At 36.2% G+C, this 19,473-nt stretch overlaps 3 protein-coding genes across 3 annotated transcripts; all 3 read left to right on the forward strand.

The window, feature by feature from the left end:
* Window positions 1-1,242: 1,242 nt before the first annotated feature.
* On the forward strand, window positions 1,243-9,320 carry LOC107048825 (mannosyl-oligosaccharide glucosidase). Its single transcript, XM_015272253.1, has 5 exons — window positions 1,243-1,426; window positions 1,558-1,800; window positions 3,625-4,183; window positions 5,439-6,468; window positions 7,102-9,320. The coding sequence occupies exons 2-5, from the start codon at window positions 1,597-1,599 to the stop codon at window positions 7,757-7,759; spliced, it is 2,451 nt and encodes an 816-aa protein (XP_015127739.1). The 5' UTR covers window positions 1,243-1,426; window positions 1,558-1,596; the 3' UTR covers window positions 7,760-9,320.
* Window positions 9,321-11,069: 1,749 nt separating this feature from the next.
* LOC107048756 (actin-related protein 1) lies at window positions 11,070-15,065 on the forward strand. Its single transcript, XM_015272111.1, has 5 exons — window positions 11,070-11,225; window positions 11,541-11,605; window positions 12,451-13,261; window positions 13,865-13,927; window positions 14,251-15,065. The coding sequence occupies exons 1-5, from the start codon at window positions 11,178-11,180 to the stop codon at window positions 14,392-14,394; spliced, it is 1,131 nt and encodes a 376-aa protein (XP_015127597.1). The 5' UTR covers window positions 11,070-11,177; the 3' UTR covers window positions 14,395-15,065.
* A 1,299-nt stretch (window positions 15,066-16,364) lies between these two features.
* Window positions 16,365-17,981, forward strand: LOC107048769 (cleavage stimulation factor subunit 2). Its single transcript, XM_015272130.2, has 3 exons — window positions 16,365-16,558; window positions 16,646-16,724; window positions 17,595-17,981. Exons 1-3 carry the CDS (start codon window positions 16,501-16,503, stop codon window positions 17,782-17,784), a joined length of 327 nt encoding a protein of 108 aa, XP_015127616.1. The 5' UTR covers window positions 16,365-16,500; the 3' UTR covers window positions 17,785-17,981.
* Window positions 17,982-19,473: the final 1,492 nt, after the last annotated feature.

The raw sequence follows: 19,473 nt of genomic DNA on the forward strand, positions 1-19,473 counted from the left end.
ACTAGTGACATTCGTTTTGAGCTTCATTTCAGGTCCAAGCGAATATTTTTCATTTTCAATTCGACTAAAGAGGCAATTGCTTCATTTTAAGTTACAATTCGCGAGTGAAAGATTATATGGACCTCACCTTTATTTGTGATAATAAAGAAAAGCAACTATTGAATAAAAATAAATATAAAACTCGTTGAAATAAATATGAATCGAGAAGTATTGATTTTACCCTTTTAACCTTTGTCATGTTATCCATGAAATTAATTATGAAAAAAGTAATTCTCATACAATTTCAATGAAATTCAATAAAACGTTCATTTTTTTCAATAGAAAGCGTTTAATAGAAAGCAATTTTACAGAAAAAAATCAATAGAAGTTTTCAATCAATTTTTTTCCTCTCATTAAGAAATCAAACAAAAAATTTGGAAAATTTGGTTCGAGGAATTTCAATGCAAAATACCTCAATACAATAAATTGTACGAAAAAATCATATTTTATTGATATTTTCTATAAAACATTTTCTATTAAATATTTCTATTCAGAAAAGCTGCCGATGAGAGAAAAATTAATAGAAGTCCTGTAAAAATTGAATGAAACTTCGAACTTCGGATGAACCAATAGGGGAGGGCCGGACAAAATGGGATACATTGAGTTCTTTTTCATTTGTCAATATCTTCACTCATAAATGAAAATATTGACAATTAGAGAAGATCACGAAATGTCCCATTTCGCCCGACTCTCCCCTAGAATTTGATTTTTTTCATAGAACTTTTTTTCTACGAAAATCCCTCTACATAACTTTTCCTAGTTTTTAATATATATTTCCCCTCTTAAAAAATCAAGCAAAAAATGAGGAAAATTTGATTCGAGAAATTTCCCTAGAAAATATCTGAGTGGAATAAGTTGTGCAGAAAAATCATACTCTATTAATGTTTTCTATAAAATATATTCTACTAAACATTTCCATTCAGAAAAGCTGCGGATCAGAGAAAAAGAACTCGAACTCCTCCAGGGGGCCTATTCTCGAAATATTTCCGTGCACGGAAGTGGCTTCGTAAACGAATTGCGTATAGGACTCATATAGGCGTTCCGTCAACGGAGTCGATTCCGCGCACGGAAATATTTCGAAAATAGGCCCCCAGAAATTCAACAAACCATTCAATGAAGCTTCGCACACATTCACCAGTTCTGCCACCCCAAACATTCCACATCAAGTAGAAACGGGAGTTGAATGGGCGGACATGGAACCGAATGGGGGTTGCGTGGAGTGGGAAAAACGTGTTGTATGTAGCCGACCGCGCTCCCTGCCACGTACGTCAGGCTCAAGATTAAAGATTCTCCGCTTGGTTGCATCGAGCAATCAATTTTTATAAACTCAAGACTCCCCACAACACGAGAATCACTTTTGCACTGACAAATGGAGGGTCTGCCACAAGTGAGTGCCCCCTGAATCTCCCCTTTCGCCTTTGTAAATCATTAATTCACCAATAAATACGCCCTGCCGTGGTATAACCTATGCTAACGCCGACAAATCGTGATTGATTGTCACGTCCAATCTGTTGACAGAACCACTGAGGTTTGTTGTAAAGAAATAACGGATGAACAATGGCGAAATCAAAATCCCACGAACGCACGCCGAAGGCGAAGAACAAACATCTGAATCACACTCATCAGAGGAAGGAAACCGAATCGTCTAGGATGAATCTCATGAACACAATGTTGACGGTAACTTGTATGGCTGTTGCTGCGTGGTTTGGGTATAAGGGGTATCTGGAGACGAGAGTCAATACTCCTTTTGACACCGAAAAGGTACGATTCCCCTTGTTCAATTCATTCGACTACTTTTCGAATTATTTTTATTCATTATCACTTTGATTTCTGCTCAATTCCATCTTCCAAAGTCGATGGAACATTCCTTGGGATGAGAATTGGGAAATGTATGATTTTTCTCCTTGTTTTTAGATTTTTAGATAGGATTTCCATTCTTTTTGTTGTGTTACTACTTTGCTGATCGTATGACTCTTCTCTACGTTTCACCCTCATGTTTCCTTTCCATTCTTTATATTATTGAGAACTATGCGTACTATCTTCAGTCTCCTACTGTTCTACTTTAGCTATTTACGGCCCCTGAAATATCAATTCATCTTTTTTGGATATGAAGGATTCTCATTATTTAATTGATGCTGGACTACTTTTCGAATTATTTTTATTCATTATCACTTTGATTTCTGTTCAATTCCATCTTCTCCAAGTCGATGGAACATTCCTTGGGATGAGAATTGGGAAATACATGATTTTTCTACTTATCTTTAGATAGGATTCTCATTCTTTTTGTTGTGTTACTATTTTGCTGATAGTATGACTTTCCTATATTTTTCAGCCTCACTTTTCCTTTTCTTTCTTGTTATTATTGAGAGCCCTGCATACACACTATTTTCAGTCTTCTACTGTTCTACTTTAGCTATTTACGGCCCCTTAAATATCAATTCATCTTTCTTGGATATGAAGGATTCTCATTATTTAATTGATATTGGACTACTTTTCGAATTATTTTCATTCATTATCACTTTGATTCCTTTCCAATTCTGTATTTTCAAAGATGATGAACCTTTTGGGAAGAATTTACTTCATTTTGCATGATTGTTTCACTGTTACTGTCATTTCAGTAATAAAATATCAGATCGTCTCTCTCGGCCATGAGGGATTCAAGGAAAAAGGTCAAGTGATTTCTTTGGAGTTGATGAACTTGACGTTGAAGTACCTCTCTTGATCATTTTTGCGAAAATTACTTATCGAGGTCATTAGATTATGATTAGTGGTGTGTTTATTGCCCTAATTAGTCATTTTACTTGACATGTTTCGAAGCTGAGAAAAAACCTTCTATTTTGTAATGACCATTATCAAAAGCTCAAATAAATGAGAATGGAAATAAAACTTCAGTTCCTTCCTCCTGAACGTCAGGGATTCCAGGAGGGAACTGCAACAGAAGTTTTCTGAAGTTGATATTCTTCATTGAAGTGTCAGGATAATTGAATCGAGATAATTAAAAATCTTGAGACATCTCTTTTTAGTCGCCAAAATTTTCTTCAAGAACCTCTCGACGATTTCTCTTAACTATTCAGTTTTAATGACAGAAATGCAACAATCCCTCATTAACAACTATAAATTTTATCCCTAAATTTAAAGAGACCTGTTGTAACAAAACTACACGCACGAAAAAATGTAATACAATAACCTAGCGAATTCATTGGAAAATTCTATGGATTTCTATTAAACTCTCTATTAATTTCTGGCTGATTCTATTGAAATATTCAATAGACAGTCGGTAGAATTCGATTTTTCTATATAACTTATTTTCTTCATATATTTTTTATAGAATATCCTCGACTCAAATTTTCCAAGTTTTTTTCATTCTATTCTTCTCATCAAGAAAATCAACCAAAAAATAACATTGAAAATTCACATGCTTTTGATTTTTTCTAAAAAATATTTTCTATTGAACATTTCAACAGAATCGGCTAGATGTAGTAGAAAGTTCAATAGAAATCCGATAGTCCAATAGAATTGTCTAGCGAATTGGCTAGATGTTTCTATTAAATTTTTTCATCCGTGTAATAATTCACCTGACCCCAGCTCGTCGCGCTAAACGGTCTGGACACAGCGGACCGTTACTGGGGTTCGTACAGATCAAACCTCTACTTCGGGATGAAGACCCGCGACCCCCAGTCCCTCGCCAGCGGTCTGATGTGGTACCGCCCGAACGACTTGCGCCAGGGGAGCGAGTCCTTCCGACACTGGTGCGAGCAGTCCGACAAGCTCGAAAAGTACGGTTGGCTGGAGCACGACGGCAAGACCTTCGGCATCCAAGAGATTGTCGACGGCGATCTAATAATAAAAACCTCGTACGTGAAAAAACCCGGTGGTCGTCACGGTGGTGACTGGACAGCCCGCATAGGCGTCACCTTCAAGGACCCGGCGCTCCCGAACTCCGAAAAATCCGAGGAAATATCCTTCATCTTCTACTCAGCCCTCGAGGACAAGTCCACGGGGAACATCAAGGCTTCATTAGGAGCGGACAACAGACTCTCGGGGATGGAGGGGTACACTGACGGTCTGGGAGCTTACAGATTCTCCATGAATCCGACTAAAGGAACAGTGGAGGAGCACTCCTTCCTGATAGCCGTCATGCCAGGTAGGGAAGCATTAAAAAATTGTAGGCGGCTCTATCTGCGATACAGCTGTAATTGTACGTGGATACGTCCATGGTCTTTCCTTCTTTCTCGAATTTCCTAGAAACTCCTTGCATTCCCTCGAATTTTCAGGAAACTCTTGAAACCCTCTTGAATTTTCTAGAAACTTCTTGAATTTCCTCGAAATTTCTAGAAACTCCTTGAATTTTTTTGAAATTTCAAGAAACTTCTCAAATTATCTCGAAATGTCTAGAATTTTCTAGAATTTCGATAGATGGCACTGCACATAAGAACCGTTTCCCAAAATGATCCCCCATATTGAAACCATGGACATATCCACGTCAAAAAACTAACGAGTCAATTTACTGGGATTTTAAACGTAAATTACAGATGAAGATGATAAAGTCTCATGTCACGAAAATGAGAAGAAATTTAATAGAAAAATTTAACGCTTTCTGTGAGAAATTCTATTGGAACTCTATAAGAATTTTATTAGAAGCATGTGTTTGTGCAATTCTGTTAAAAATTATGCAACGCCCCCCGCAGTTTTGAAGGGATATTTGTTTATTGAAAAATGTCTATAGATTTTCATTTTTCTATGTAACTTATTCTGTTTCTTTCTGTAAGAATTTTTGGGGATCAATTTTCCAAGTTGTTTTTCTTGGATTTTATCATGAGGAATCAATAAAAATACGAATACGAAAAATAGATAATCTTAACAAAATAAGAAAACTCAAAATCTTTGAATTTTTTCTGTGAAATATCTCTTAACAAAATGATATGGTAAAGTTTCATAATCTCCTATAGAAACGGCGCAAAAAACAAGTAGAATTCTAACAAAACATCAAGAGAATTCTTGTAGAGTTCCAATAGAAATTTAATAGAATTTCTTACAGAAACAGTCAACTGTAGCTGTCGATTTTTTTATGCCACTAAATTGATTTTTTCTATAAAAATTTTTAGGCATGATTTTTCCAAGTTTTTTTCCTGGATTTTGACGAGAAGCAAATAACAATACGCATACGAAAAATAGAAAAACCAAAAACTATGATTTTTTTTTTTGAAATATCTCTTAACGAAATGACATGAGCTCCAATAGAATTCGCCCAAAAAATTCCCATAAAACTTCAAGGGAATTCTCGTAGAATTCCAATAGAAATTCAATACAATTTCCTAGAGAACGCGCTAGGTTGTTCCAATTTTTCCCCTGCCTTGAACACGTCAAATCTGGCAGTAATTTTGCATTCCAAATGTCAGGTTTGGACCTAGTCCGTGAGACAGTCCTCCAGAACCTTCGCCTGGCATCCCAAAAGGGTTCAAACATGAAGAGAATAGTCCTCGGAGGAGATCAACTACCCCTTGACTCCGAGGGGAAGAAAACAGACCCGAACTTCTGCGCAACGCAGGTGACAGCCAAAGTTCCCTTCGAGTTCGAAGTGCTCTTCGAGTCTGGGAGTGTTCCCCTGAGGAAGGAGAAGCTAACCGGAAAGAACTTCGACTCAGCTCTGGCAGACCAACGAAAGCGGTTTCACGATAAATTCGAGAAGACATTCAAGCTCGAGGAGAAAGGCTTCAAAGAGGATGCCATAGATTTCGCGAAGCTCGCGTTCTCCAACCTGATTGGGTCCATCGGTTATTTCTACGGAACTGCGCAGGTGCAGAGTGTCTACACTAAGAGCCCAGTGCCCTACTGGAAGGCCCCTCTCTACTCAGCAGTCCCCAGTCGTTCATTTTTCCCCAGAGGATTCCTCTGGGACGAGGGCTTCCACGGGCTCCTGATATCCACCTGGGATTTGGACATTGAATTAGACATCATGAGCCATTGGTTTGACCTCATGAACTCCGAGGGATGGATCCCTAGGGAGATGATCCTGGGGTCTGAGGCCCTGAAGAAGGTCCCTGAGGAGTTTGTCACGCAGATCAGCACCAATGCCAATCCACCGACGTTCTTCCTGACTCTCGAGTACATCCTGAACACTCGGGAGGTGGAGCTGTTGGACAGGCACTATAAACTCCTGGGGAAGATCTACCCGAGGCTGCAGGCGTGGTTCGAGTGGTTCAATACTACACAGGTTGGCGATCTGCCTGGGACCTATCGGTGGAGGGGGAGGGACAGCTTGACGAACAGAGAACTCAATCCTAAGACGTTGACCTCTGGGCTGGACGATTACCCAAGGGCTTCACATCCTAATGTGGATGAGAGACATGTGGATCTGAGGTGCTGGATTGCTTTCGCTTCTGGGGTCATGGCGAGACTGGCTGCTCTGTTGGAGCAGCCTAGTCAGAGGTACGTTCTGCATTTATTCTGGATTTTTTTGAAATAATGTAGGTCTCGTTGAGCCCTATCCATCGACACTAGTTAAAATTTAATTCATTTACTGATTTTTTTAATTCTTGAATTTTTCCAAAAATCGGTTGTTCCACGAGAACTAAAAAAATGTTCTGAATTCACTGAATGATGAGTTGAAAAAGTTATTTGGATGTCCTTTTGACCGATTTCGAAGTTGAACGATAATAACGATAGCTGCATGTGTTGATTTGATTTTTATGATGATTTTTCCAAATTTCGAATTTTCCATCATATATTGATAATAATCGACAAGAACGGCCTAAACGTGGCTTATGTAGATGACAAACCTGCCGAATGCTGAGCCAATAACAAAGCCAATGTCGATAACTAGGATTTAACAACATGAAATAAACAATTAATTATAATACCATAGAAGAAAATGATGAGCGTATTTCTAATATTGCTAATTTATTAGCAAAGATAACTACACTATATGAAGAGCAATTTCCCACGTTTTTTTTCTTTAACTTTAACTCTGTAAATTGAATTCGAAACAAGATTAAACATTCTTCTAAAATTCATGTCGCCCACAAAAAGATATACCATTCAACAATTTCCAAACTCCAACAGGTACAACGAGACCCACCAATACCTCACAGACAACCAGCTGCTGAACGATCTTCACTGGTCACCAACAGCTCAAGCATACGCCGACTACGGTCTCCACACCGACAAGGTGGAGTTGCGGCGACCCAGTGCTCCTCCCAGGTCCCCAGCCTCCCCAGACCTGATCAGAGTCGTCTTGGAGGATCCCACCTTGAGATTCGTGGACTCCACCTTCGGTTACGTCTCGCTATTCCCCTTTATCCTGGGAATAGTCGAGTCTAATTCGCCAAATCTCGACAAGATTCTGAACGATCTGACCAAGCCTGAGCTGCTGTGGACCAAATATGGACTCAGATCACTGGCGAAATCATCCCCTCACTACATGAAGTACAACACAGAACACGATCCACCGTATTGGAGGGGCCCCATCTGGATCAATCTGAATTATTTGACCCTGAGAGCCCTCAATCATTACTCGGAGGTGCAGGGACCCTATCAGGCCAAGGCCAGGAAGATTTACAAGGAGTTGAGGGAGAATGTAATAAAAAACATGATGGCGCAGTACAAAAGGACGGGCTTCGTCTGGGAAAACTATGGAGATGGCTATGGCGAGGGCAGGGGCTCACACCCGTTCAATGGGTGGTCCTCACTCGTTGTTATGATCATGGCTGAGATCTACTGAGGAAAGCTTCCTCAGTATTTTCAGCAGTTGATTGACGTCTCGTGGACAATCAGACGATTTTTGAGAGGTGTTAGTGAATGGGAGTGTTTTTTTTGTTTTAAAGGTTTTGACACGTATCAATTACCAAAAATTTTGAAGAGGGAGTTCTGGAAATGTCTTGGGAAGGTGGGGATCTTCGGAGAAATATCAACAATCCGATCTTTTTGGAACCTGTTGAATGTTTTACAAACGAGATGTCTGAGAATTTTGTTGAGACCACTTTATTTCAGAGATGTTTTATAAATAATCTGAGAGTTTGAGATTCATCTTCTTGTACCAGAAAATTTGAACTGATTATTTTGAGAATGTCTTCGGAATTAATGGATCTAGGGAAAATGTCAATAATTTTAATGTCAACAATTTTGGTTTTTTAAACCAAATTTTCTACAAAAATTCCTTCAGAATTTCTTCTAGACTTGTACCAAAAATTTGGTACGAATTATTATGGAAATATCTCGATACTAGTGGGTTTAGTGAAAAATTTCATGAGGTCTTTATTATAAACCATTATATTCTCTACAAAAAAGTTTTTGAGAACTTCCTCTCAAGGTTTTTCTTCAAGAGATATTTTCTAAATAATTTAAGGTTTCATGTGGGATTCATCTTCTTGTACCTAGAACCTTGTGTTGATTATTCTGAAAATATCTCTGGACTGAGTGGGTTTAACAGGAAAAAACTAGGTAAACCGATTGATAAATTTACCCAAGACACTTCTTTCGAAGATATTTTCTGAATAATCCTCCACCCCCCTAGAATTACATAATTTACCATTTTTACAGCACAAAGGAGCATAAAAAATGCACAAAACCATGGACATAATTTCGTTCGAGCTGTGTTATTAAATAGCTTCTTAGCATCACTCAGAATGTTGAATAAACAAATGGATAATACAACACAGCGAGTGAATGGTGTACTTCCAGCTTGTGTGAGGCTGGCACTCACCAGACCACAATTTTTGATTGAATGATGAAGGATGAAGAAAATACCAATTAACTGCTTAAATATACCAAGGGGAGAATGCAATACAAAATGATTAAATCAATAGATTCACGTATTTGTAGCTTAATTGTAAGACATTCCGAGGGAGTAGATTTGTAAGAATTCATATACCAAATACGATAAATGAAACAATTGTATATTAAGACTGCGGGAATTGTAAATTGCGGTAATTCATGAAAATTTCGTCGGCATTTATTCAGTGGAAGTAATTTTTCATTCGCATGCCTGCGACTTTCTTTAATATGGGTGTCATGGGTGTTTCATGGATTGTTTAATGAATATACGGACGATAAAATTTCATATAAAAATCTAGAGAATTGTACAGAAAATTTTATTCAACTTCTGTTGAAGAATTCCGCAGATTTACTGCGTGTTTTTTTTATAGGAATTGTTCCGTAGAAACTATTTTATGGAAAAAATTATTAGAACTTCATCTTTCAACACAACTCGGTAGCGAAGTGGTAAAACGATTCAAGTTTTCCAGGAATATCTCCGAACCTAAGAGAGATTACGAAATTTTCGTAATGACCTTTTTTACAGAGGGAATTGAGAGCTACAAAAAAAGTTATAACCAAAATTTCACTATCTGCCTTAGATTCCGAGATATTCATTGAAAACGACTAAAACGATTTTTTCGCTTCGCTACTAAAATTTTTCTATTGAATTTTTCGTACGTGTATTTCGTTTTTTAATGGTAGAAGACAATATAATGGTCACAATTTCAAAAAAAATATGAATCAAATATTGAGAGAATAAGTGAAGAATAAAAAAATGAATTCTTTTGTCGAAAATTTTAGAAATGCCATGAGTTATTCCCATGACCTTCTAAAAAAACTGCTTTCTCAATTGTACGAAATAAATCTAAAGGGGATTAATGTAACGCGTATGCATGCAGCGAGGAATCCTTGCGTTTTAACAAAATAAATAATAAACTCTACAGCTGTTGTAAGCCGAGAGTTTTGGGGGGGAGTAATTGGAGATTTTTAAACGCTGAATAATTAATTCTAGATAAGGATTTTTCAAACCTGGCTGTGAAGAAACAAAAATACTAACCAGAAAAACCCGTTAATGCATTTTTTTTTCTCGTATAGCTGTGGAATAACGATTGTCCGGATCTTTTAGTAATGTTGAGAGAGTGGAAATAGTCAAACATCATCATTGTAGGGTAGATATTTATCGGAAAACGTGCACTTTGTGGCGAACAATAAACGAAATTCTCTTTTTGGGCTTTTGGGGCGCGCGTGTACTTTATAATCGGAGTGTAATCACCAATATTTCTTGAATTATTTCATTTAGATACTTTATTGTAAACGAATAAACGAGTCGAATTGATTTTTTAGAGTCTTTTCATTCACCGAAAACTTCCCTTCATAACTATCACTGAAGGCATCCATTCGAGATGATAAAATAAATAAGGTAAATGTAATTTTTTAGTGAAGTTAATTAAAAGACTTTTGTGAATCTGACAGAATACGAAAAAATTTAGTAGAAAAACTTTACGAATTCGCTGGATAATCCGATTGGATTTTTGTTAAATTTTTCATTAGTTTTAGGCTGATTCTATTGAAATGTTCAATAGAAAACTATTCTGTAGAAAAAGCCACACCTATTCTATTGAAATATTTCCTACAAAATTTCACCGGCTGAAATTTTTCAAGGTTTTTCACTTCCTTCTTTTCTTTAGATCAAGAAAATCAAACAAAAAACTAGGAAAATTTGGGCTGACAAAATTCTATAGAAAATATCTCAATAGAATATTGACGACGTTCTATTGACTTTTTCTAAAGAATATTTTCTATTGAACTCTTCACCAGAATCAGTTACAAACTAATAGAAAGTTTAATAGAAATCCAATAAAATTTCTTATATATAATTTGTTTTATTATTGGGAAAAATCAATATCATTGTAGCAAGAATATTCTCTACAAAAGATGTCTCTTGATAATTTTTCCGATAAAAATAGACTGGAATATAGTCAATGAAAAAATGGAATGTTCTGTTAATTATGAAATTATCTTAATAGCGAGTAATTTTACAACAAAATGTCATCAGACTTTTTTCCTAGCTGACAAAATTCTCAACAAAAATTTTTTCTTTACAATTCCCCCTAAACCTCCTCGTCACCGAGATAATCCGACAATAAATGACATAGGTCCCAATTCCCGTTTCAATGAATTCAAATCCCAAAAATCGCGCAATATTTTCTCCACTGAAGTTGGCTCCAATGGAAGTCGATCAGAACTGCGTTAACTTCACTCCGCAACAATTTCACGGCTCACCTCGAGCCTGTAGGTGTGTTAGGCCGTATGACAATTTATCGGATTATTGAGAAAAAAAGTATTATTATTTAAGTTAATTATCAGGATCTCAGGAGTTGATAATGGAGCCGTACGACGTTATTATCAATCAACCGGTGGTCATCGATAACGTGAGTATTTTGTAAAGTTCCCTGAGGTTTTTCCTTCGTGACCCTGATGGAATCCTCGGACTCCTTCACTGATGTGTCAAACGAAACAGGCCATATTGTCGGCTGCCAAAAATTGACAATTGCAATATTTTTTTTCTACAATCAATCACTTTCTAAATAACGAATTGATGAGAAAATCACCGAAAACCTATTCTCAAATCATGAATTTTTGTTAAGAATTTGCCACGATTTTTCGCACTAGTTATTAATTTTATTACTTGCATTCAAGTGTTGGCATTGAATCGATAATATTCAGATGTTTTTGGGTTTTCTCAGGGTTCTGGAGTGATAAAAGCAGGCTTCGCTGGTGATCAGATACCAAAATGCAGATTTCCAAATTAGTAAGTGTAAATTCATTAATATTCCAGTGATGAATCACCACTACTACATTGTTAGAGGTTATTATGTGAATAAAATCACTCTATCCACATCGAATTCATCAATGTTTCCGTTATTAAAAGCTAATATCTTTGAGTAAACATTTCATCGAACATTTTGTGACCAGTAATGACAAAGAGATCGAATTTTATGTCATTATTGTCGTTAATTATCATTTAGAAATGATAAAATATTGAGGAATCCTTTTTCAAGTACAACTAAATTCCTCAACGATATTTTTGATAATTCTTCGTGAAACCATGAAAGATTCCCTTGAAATATCTATAAATTCCCCTTGTGATGATGTCAACGTGTCTTGCACGCATTTCAACAAAAATATTCAGAAATAATTATTTAAAAAATGAAGTTTGACATTTTAGAACTTCAATTAAAAAACCCCTCAACATTTCATTAAAAAAAAACATAACTCAATAGAAATCAACTGTATCCCCAATAAACGCATGGGAAAGGGTGGGGCAAAATGGAAACTTGTGAATTTTTCCCTAATGTGAATGTTATAACTTCTGAAAAAAATCATCAATTGAGCTCACCCTAGGTTGTTTTCATGAAAAAAAACCATGTCAATAAAACTTGAATTAAAAGAAAATTGAATGAGTAATTTTCTAAAGAATCAAAAATGCCTATTCTCTCCCACAAATTTTCGACGTTCAAATAAAAATCTTGACCTCCCTAACGATGAATTAACCACTGGAATGACATTCCCCTGAAATAAATCAACCACCCAATAAATTTAGTCGTCAATCGATCCAATCAATTCCTCAATTTCTTTATTTCTTGTATTTCCCAGCATTGGAAGGCCAAAGCATGTCAGAGTGATGGCAGGAGCCCTGGAAGGTGATCTCTTCGTGGGTCCAATAGCCGAAGAGCACCGAGGTCTCCTCTCCCTGCGCTACCCAATGGAGCACGGCATAGTAACCGACTGGAACGACATGGAGAGAATCTGGTCGTACGTGTACAGCAAAGACCAGCTGTCGACGTTCAGCGAGGAGCACCCAGTGCTCCTCACCGAGGCGCCCCTGAATCCCAGGAAGAATCGAGAGCGCGCAGCCGAAATCTTCTTCGAGTCCTTCAACGTTCCAGCTCTGTTTGTCTCCATGCAAGCAGTTCTGAGTTTGTACGCCACTGGCAGAACCACTGGTGTTGTCTTGGACTCTGGGGATGGAGTGACACACGCTGTACCCATCTACGAGGGCTTCGCCATGCCCCACAGCATCATGAGGGTGGACATCGCCGGAAGAGATGTCTCCAGGTACCTCAGACTCCTCCTGCGCAAGGAGGGAGTCAATTTCAAGACAACTGCTGAATTCGAGATCGTGAGGACGATCAAGGAACGCTCGTGCTACTTGTCGAATAATCCTCAGAAAGAGGAGACTGTGGAGACTGAGAAGTTTCAGTATGTTTTGCCTGATGGAAGTTTTCTCGAAATTGGTCCTGCCAGGTTCAGGGCACCTGAGGTCCTCTTCAGACCTGATCTTATCGGGGAAGAGTGCGAGGGACTGCATGAGGTCCTCATGTATTCTATTCAGAAGTCAGATCTCGATCTGAGGAAAGTGCTCTTCCAGAATATCGTGCTGTCTGGGGGATCTACTTTGTTCCGAGTGAGTTTAGAGATTTTTTTGAAGAATTTTAGAGGTTGGGAGGGGATGACACGCGTGATCAAATTTTATAGAACTTGAAGAATTTGTTTGTTAAAAATTCTATTGGTTTTTCGATTCTACTGAAAGATCGCACAGCTTTTCTGGGTGATTTTTTTTTCAATAGAAATGTTTCAATAGAAAATATTTTATAGAAAAAATCAAGAGCATTTGATTTTTCTAGACAACTTATTCTTTTGATATAGTTTCTAAAGAAATTCCTTGGTTGAAATTTTTCAAGGTTCTTTGTTCGATTTCTTTAATGAGTGGAGAAAAAAACAAAGGGAAATAAATTTAAAAAAATTTTGTTGAGGAAGTCCTGTAGCAAATTGCTCTTTAGATTAAAACCAAATTCTTCTCATTTTAAAATACCTTCCATTGAACATTTTCCATTAAAAAAATGCGAATTCTGTGAAATTTTTCGTGTGGAGGTAAGAATGAAGTAAAATGGATCAAACTAATATCATTTCCAAAGCAGTTTGAATTATTCCATTTCATTATTTCCCTACTAGATTGATTGTTTTGTATTTTGAGAAATGATTAATAATGTTTTGTGGTTTTCCTCAGGGCTTTGGTGATAGGTTACTAGCGGAAATTAGGAAGATGGCACCTAAGGATATCAAAATCAGGGTATGAAGAAGTTATACATTCCTTGAATCTTTTAATTTTGACAGGAAATCTTTTTTTCGCTTAACTGCTCGAATTTTATACATAACTGGAGAACAATAAATTCCCTTATCGGAAAGCTAATCATACGATTCTCTATTCGAATCTGTATTAATTCTGAAATTATATTAATTATCAGCAGGATTATTAAAAGGCTTTTTTTTAAAGAAGCATTTCATGAGAATCAAGAGTGATACACATCTGTCCCCAAATTTTTTAAAAAAACAATCCATCCACAAATGGTCTATCTCATGAAATTTAACCGATCGATGCGATTTTCTCCCCAGATATCAGCACCACAAGAACGTTTATACAGTACATGGATTGGAGGTTCAATCCTGGCATCACTAGACACATTCAAGAAGATGTGGGTCAGCAAAAGAGAGTACGACGAGGATGGCAGCAGAGCGATACACCGTAAAACATTCTGAGCAGATTGATTATTACAGAAAATAATTGGGAATTAATGAAAAATCGAACAAAAATACCTAAACACACAAGTAACGCTCGGCACAAGACATTTTTACACGTGTTTGAATAATTCCCCTCACTCCTATCCTTCCACAATTCCGAGGAAGCCCAACGAGAGACAGAGGATTATAGATTAATTTTATATATCAAGTATTTTGGCAACTACTCTCGCAGTGGTTTTAACGACTTTTCCCTCTCAATGATTGGCGAATCATTGGGTATACTTAAGTATCTGGCTCCAATCCCAGTGAGATTCGTTGGACATTCAATATTTAATTTTGGGAATGATGATGCAATAGTGAAGTGGTGGAACAATACAGCAGGACAGGACGAACTGATTTTTCACATCAAGTTGAACGTATTGAATTGGGCTTTACATGACATTTTTTTCAGTGCTGGATATGAGAATTGAATGAAGAATACTAAACATGTATTTCTTATTCCAATAGAGAAGGAAGAATTGAAACTACAGGCGATTGAGAATGTCAGAATTGGGATGTCATAATGCTAATTTTTTTCCTGAATACAACTTCCTAATTTTTTCATCATTTTTTCAAATAAAAAAACAGAAAATTTTCATGCCATCTACGCATTTTATTGCTCCATTAAACGAATAAATTTCGTAACACAAGTTTCGTGTCTCAATTATCCCGAAAAAAATTATCCTATTTGTCCTCAAAACCATTAGTTTTCGAGATGTCAAGTTAACTGAAATTGATGTTTCACCGCTTCACGACTGATACGCCGAGTCGTCTATTTATGTACTCTTTTTTTATACTGTTCGTATCAACTTAATATTTAACGATAGAAGAATGTAGCGGGGGATCATTGAGAGTGCTTTGTTCATGTATTATTGTTGCTTTTCGGTTGAAAAAAAATCATCAATAATAATACAGCACTGTTTTCGCAACACGTATTTGTAAATATGTATGCTTTGGTAAAATAAAATATTTAAAAGAGCATAGTGCATTGAAATTGTTGTTTTCATTCTGGCGAATATTTTTTGAGGATTTCAATAAACTAATTTGCAGACTTGTTTTATATGAATGCATATTTTGAAGTTGTCGTAATAGTGTTTTTAGTTGAAAGTATAAATGTTGTTAATTGAAGTAGTATAAACATAACAAAAATTTTGGAGATGAAAATGTGAAATGAATTCTAAACGAGAAAATTAATTTTTCGAGATTAGAGAAAAGATTAAAATGTAGGAAAAATATTTAAAAAATAGAATAAAAATTAACAGAAATTATATGCCTAATGCGAAAATTACCGTGTCAAACTTCTGGGATAAATAACTTATGTTTCTGGGTACCCCAAATTTACAGGATGCCCTAGGCAAACGAGGAACTATTGTTCAAGAGAATAATTGCCGAGAGAATTTGGTGGACAGATTTTTTACTCCCGTCAACGATGGAATTCATGTAGGAAATTATCAATGAGTGATATTTTTTTCGGCAGTTTAAATATATTTTTCCTCACTACACTCAACATACTCGACCTACGTAGAGCTTGAACATACTACTTTAAGTAATTATTTAAATACTCATGACATATGTCAGAGAAAAATTGACGGAAAAACCTAGCGTTTTCTCTCTGAAATCCTATGGAATTTTTATTGGAACTCTAGAAGAATACTCACATTCTATTTCTGTTAATTATTTGGCTATTTGATTCTTTTAATTCATTACTTATACCCACGCTGACCCAAAGTGCAATGAATTATTTTATTTATATTATTTATTTATATTATTATTACATTATTTATTTATATTATTATTTTATTTATATTATAAACATTTATTTAACGAACAAATAATGTTTTGTTTTTAAATAATTCATAATGACTACTACTCTAGTCTCGTTTAGACTACCAAGCGTCTGAATCACTTTTGAATTTGCGCAAGTCAGTGGCTCTACTCCACTACATCCGGTGTAACTAAAAACAGCTCATGGGCGACATGTTTTATACATCAGCAGCATTGTGGAAGCCGGATTGTTGAAATCACCAGGTGGCAAAATCATTAATTTCGTTCTACATAAGCAGAAATAAGGAATCGACGATAAAAATGTCTTATTCAAGCGCAGATCAGTCTTCAGTTGACAAATCGATGAGGAGTGTCTTTGGTAAGAATGAAATTACCACGAGAATCGATAATTATTCCACCCTCATTCCGCCAAATTTTAATCCAATTCATTCATCTTTACTTTCAGTTGGAAATATTCCGTACAGAGCTACGGAGGAGAATCTGAGGGATATCTTTGGTGATGTCGGACAAATTATGTCGCTCAAGTGAGAAATGAATATTCATAAATTAATTTTAATGTTGGAGGAGATTTATAACCTAACAGGCAAGGAATTTCTTTCGAAAATGTATATTCTTCATTAATCATTGAGTTTAATGAGTTTTTAACTGGCACTTTTCACTATGAGAAAGTCATTGAATAGTGAAATTATGATGAACCAAAGATGAATCCAGAGAAAAAATAGTTTCCGAATTATTAAAAATTTCGAAATGTCCTCAGAAAAAGAGTTTAGAAAAAAAAATGCCAATTTATTTCTGAAAAAGAAAAAATCTAATATTTTTCCATACGTTGCATGAAATATTTGATAAAAAATATGAATCCACTGCGGGGAACTTTATAAACTGAAAAATATCGGTCGAAAAAAGAAGTTTAGAAAAAAATGAAAGCTCTTTTCGATGAAGAATTAAATTCTTCACCAGAAAGCTTTTTGGGATTTTGCTCTAAGCCTCATAGCTTCAAAGATATTTTGAAAATAACGTGTATGATTTTTTTATTGCCAGAGATGACTCTAGAATAAGGAGTTTTATTAATTTGGAAAATATCTCAGGGAGAAAAACTTCTTGAGAAAAAATTCTGAACGAAATTGTTGTCAGGAACTTCATGTTCTACACAAAACATCTGCCACCATTTCTGAAACAATTAGTTGTGGAGACAATAGTAGAATCATCAGCATTAAAATCTGGAGAACGCATTCTCTTCACTATTCATCTTCTCATTAATTTCTATAAAATTAGTAATTGGTGATAGACATTGAAGATACCAATTTTGGAATTAATTTTCCCTGTTGAGTTCGAATTATCGCTCCCTCAAATTTCGTCAGTAATGATTCTTTCATGATTATCATTGTCACCTTCAGATTGGTATACGACAGAGAGACAGGAAGGCCCAGAGGCTTTGGTTTCATCGAGTACAAGGATCAGCAAACAGCCCTGAAGGCAATACAAAACCTGAATGGCTTCGAGATCGGGGGAAGGGTCCTCAGAGTGGACAATGCATCTACTCAGAAGAGTCGTCCAGACATGCGAAGTCGAAATGAATACGACTGAATGGGCGATTTACAACTATCTTCCACTTTTTTTTTCTTTTCTATATAAAAGCGTAACGATTGATATGAAATTGTCGAAGTGAGCTGGATGATTAAAATAATGAAGAGAGGAGTATGTGCAAGCGGAATTATCAATGTTGCTGTTTTTCAGATTATGAAAATGATAAATAAAAAGATGACGAAATGAATTAATAGGGAGTTATGTTTTATGTTATTTTTTTCCTAAATAATTAATAATTTTTGTAGAAGCTAGAAGTGAAAACTGACCGAACAGATGATCGGCTTTGGAAAAAAATGGGTGGTTTCAAAGGATGAAAAACCGAAATTGACTGAAACTGAGAATGCAACCGCTCTTAGCTTTTAACCCAGGAGTCACGTCGGGGACGTGGCGGTGCGGCGACTCCCAACGAGAAGAACCTAAAAACGCCGACGCCCTACAAAATGGGGAATTTTTTTATTGAGACATGTCTCGATCACGCATGATGCGACAGAAATCAAACTTCTGTAGTCTTTGGAGGAAAAAAAAGTCGTTAGACCTCTTTGAATACATTATGAAGAAATTTTTCACCTGTTGTCATTTAATTCATCTTTGACATTCCAATTTATTTAAATCATGAATTTACTACACTGTCACCAGAAGATAGGTGTACACCATGTTTCCACGTCACAAGACATTGACAAGTGCTCAAATAAATAAACTGCCATAATAATGATGAGACAAAAAAGAGCCATATCTCTTCCGTTGGCGTGAAATAACGCTTTGCCTTATAAAGATTCGTCAAGGTAAAACCGAAGAACTCTCTACTTCATTGGCTTCTTACCAGCCAGGAATGGGTGGATGTAAGTCCACATTGTTCATGAACTTATATCGACAATTGTGCAACATATTCACAACGAAGGATATCAAACGTATTTCTATATCATGATTTGATGTAAATCTAGACCACGAAGCACTTTTGAAAATTCAAAGAAGCTGCCTCGATTCTGAAATGAACAAAATGAATTTCTAACTGATTTCTAAATGATCAAACGCATTTCTACTTCATGTGGCACCTACGAAAACTTGTATGGAATAGATTTGATGTAAATCTGAACCACGAAGCACTTTAGAATCTTCAATGAACAAAATGAATTTCTAACTAAAGAGGACGGAGAGCTGGAAGTACAAAGGAAAAGAGGTAGAGGTAGTGAAGGAGTTCAAGTATTTAGGGTTCTGGTTCACGACAAAAAATACATTCGGAAAGCATACAAGAAAACTATATGGGAAGGCCTAATTGAGATGAAGGTAAGAAACCAACGCCTATCGATCCAGAATTATATTTTCGATAAATGAATAGCGGTTTCATTCTTTAATCTTAATAAGGAGCGGAGAACTGAATTTTCAAAGCGCATCCAGAAATACATTTCTCCGTCCCTAATTAAAATGAAGGAATGAAATCATCGCCTGTCGATCGAGAATTATATTTTCAATAATTGAAGGCGGTTTCATTCCTTAGTCTCAATTAGGAGCGGAGGAATGAATTTTCAAAGCGCCGTTGAGGAAATCCAGACAACTTCCCATTCAGAAATACATTTCTCCTCCCCTAATTAAAATGAAGGAATGAAATCATCGCCTGTCGATCGAGAATTATATTTTCAATAATTGAAGACGGTTTCATTCCTTAATCTCAATTAGGATGCGGAGGAATGA

The sequence above is a fragment of the Diachasma alloeum genome, unplaced genomic scaffold, assembly GCF_001412515.2.
Source record: "Diachasma alloeum isolate Michigan unplaced genomic scaffold, Dall2.0 Dall_scaffold_00197, whole genome shotgun sequence".
Classification (NCBI taxonomy): domain Eukaryota; kingdom Metazoa; phylum Arthropoda; class Insecta; order Hymenoptera; family Braconidae; genus Diachasma; species Diachasma alloeum.

Excerpts from the sequence above, each read along its gene's own strand:
- LOC107048756 (XM_015272111.1), top strand. The coding sequence starts at position 11,178 with ATGGAGCCGTACGACGTTATTATCAATCAACCGGTGGTCATCGATAAC. Across the intron at positions 11,226-11,540 it reads AACCGGTGGTCATCGATAAC|GGTTCTGGAGTGATAAAAGC; the intron begins GTGAGTATTTTG and ends GGGTTTTCTCAG. Across the intron at positions 13,262-13,864 it reads GGGGATCTACTTTGTTCCGA|GGCTTTGGTGATAGGTTACT; the intron begins GTGAGTTTAGAG and ends GGTTTTCCTCAG.
- LOC107048825 (XM_015272253.1), top strand. The coding sequence starts at position 1,597 with ATGGCGAAATCAAAATCCCACGAACGCACGCCGAAGGCGAAGAACAAA. Across the intron at positions 1,801-3,624 it reads CTCCTTTTGACACCGAAAAG|CTCGTCGCGCTAAACGGTCT; the intron begins GTACGATTCCCC and ends ACCTGACCCCAG. Across the intron at positions 6,469-7,101 it reads TTGGAGCAGCCTAGTCAGAG|GTACAACGAGACCCACCAAT; the intron begins GTACGTTCTGCA and ends AAACTCCAACAG.
- LOC107048769 (XM_015272130.2), top strand. The coding sequence starts at position 16,501 with ATGTCTTATTCAAGCGCAGATCAGTCTTCAGTTGACAAATCGATGAGG. Across the intron at positions 16,559-16,645 it reads ATCGATGAGGAGTGTCTTTG|TTGGAAATATTCCGTACAGA; the intron begins GTAAGAATGAAA and ends CTTTACTTTCAG. Across the intron at positions 16,725-17,594 it reads GGACAAATTATGTCGCTCAA|ATTGGTATACGACAGAGAGA; the intron begins GTGAGAAATGAA and ends TGTCACCTTCAG.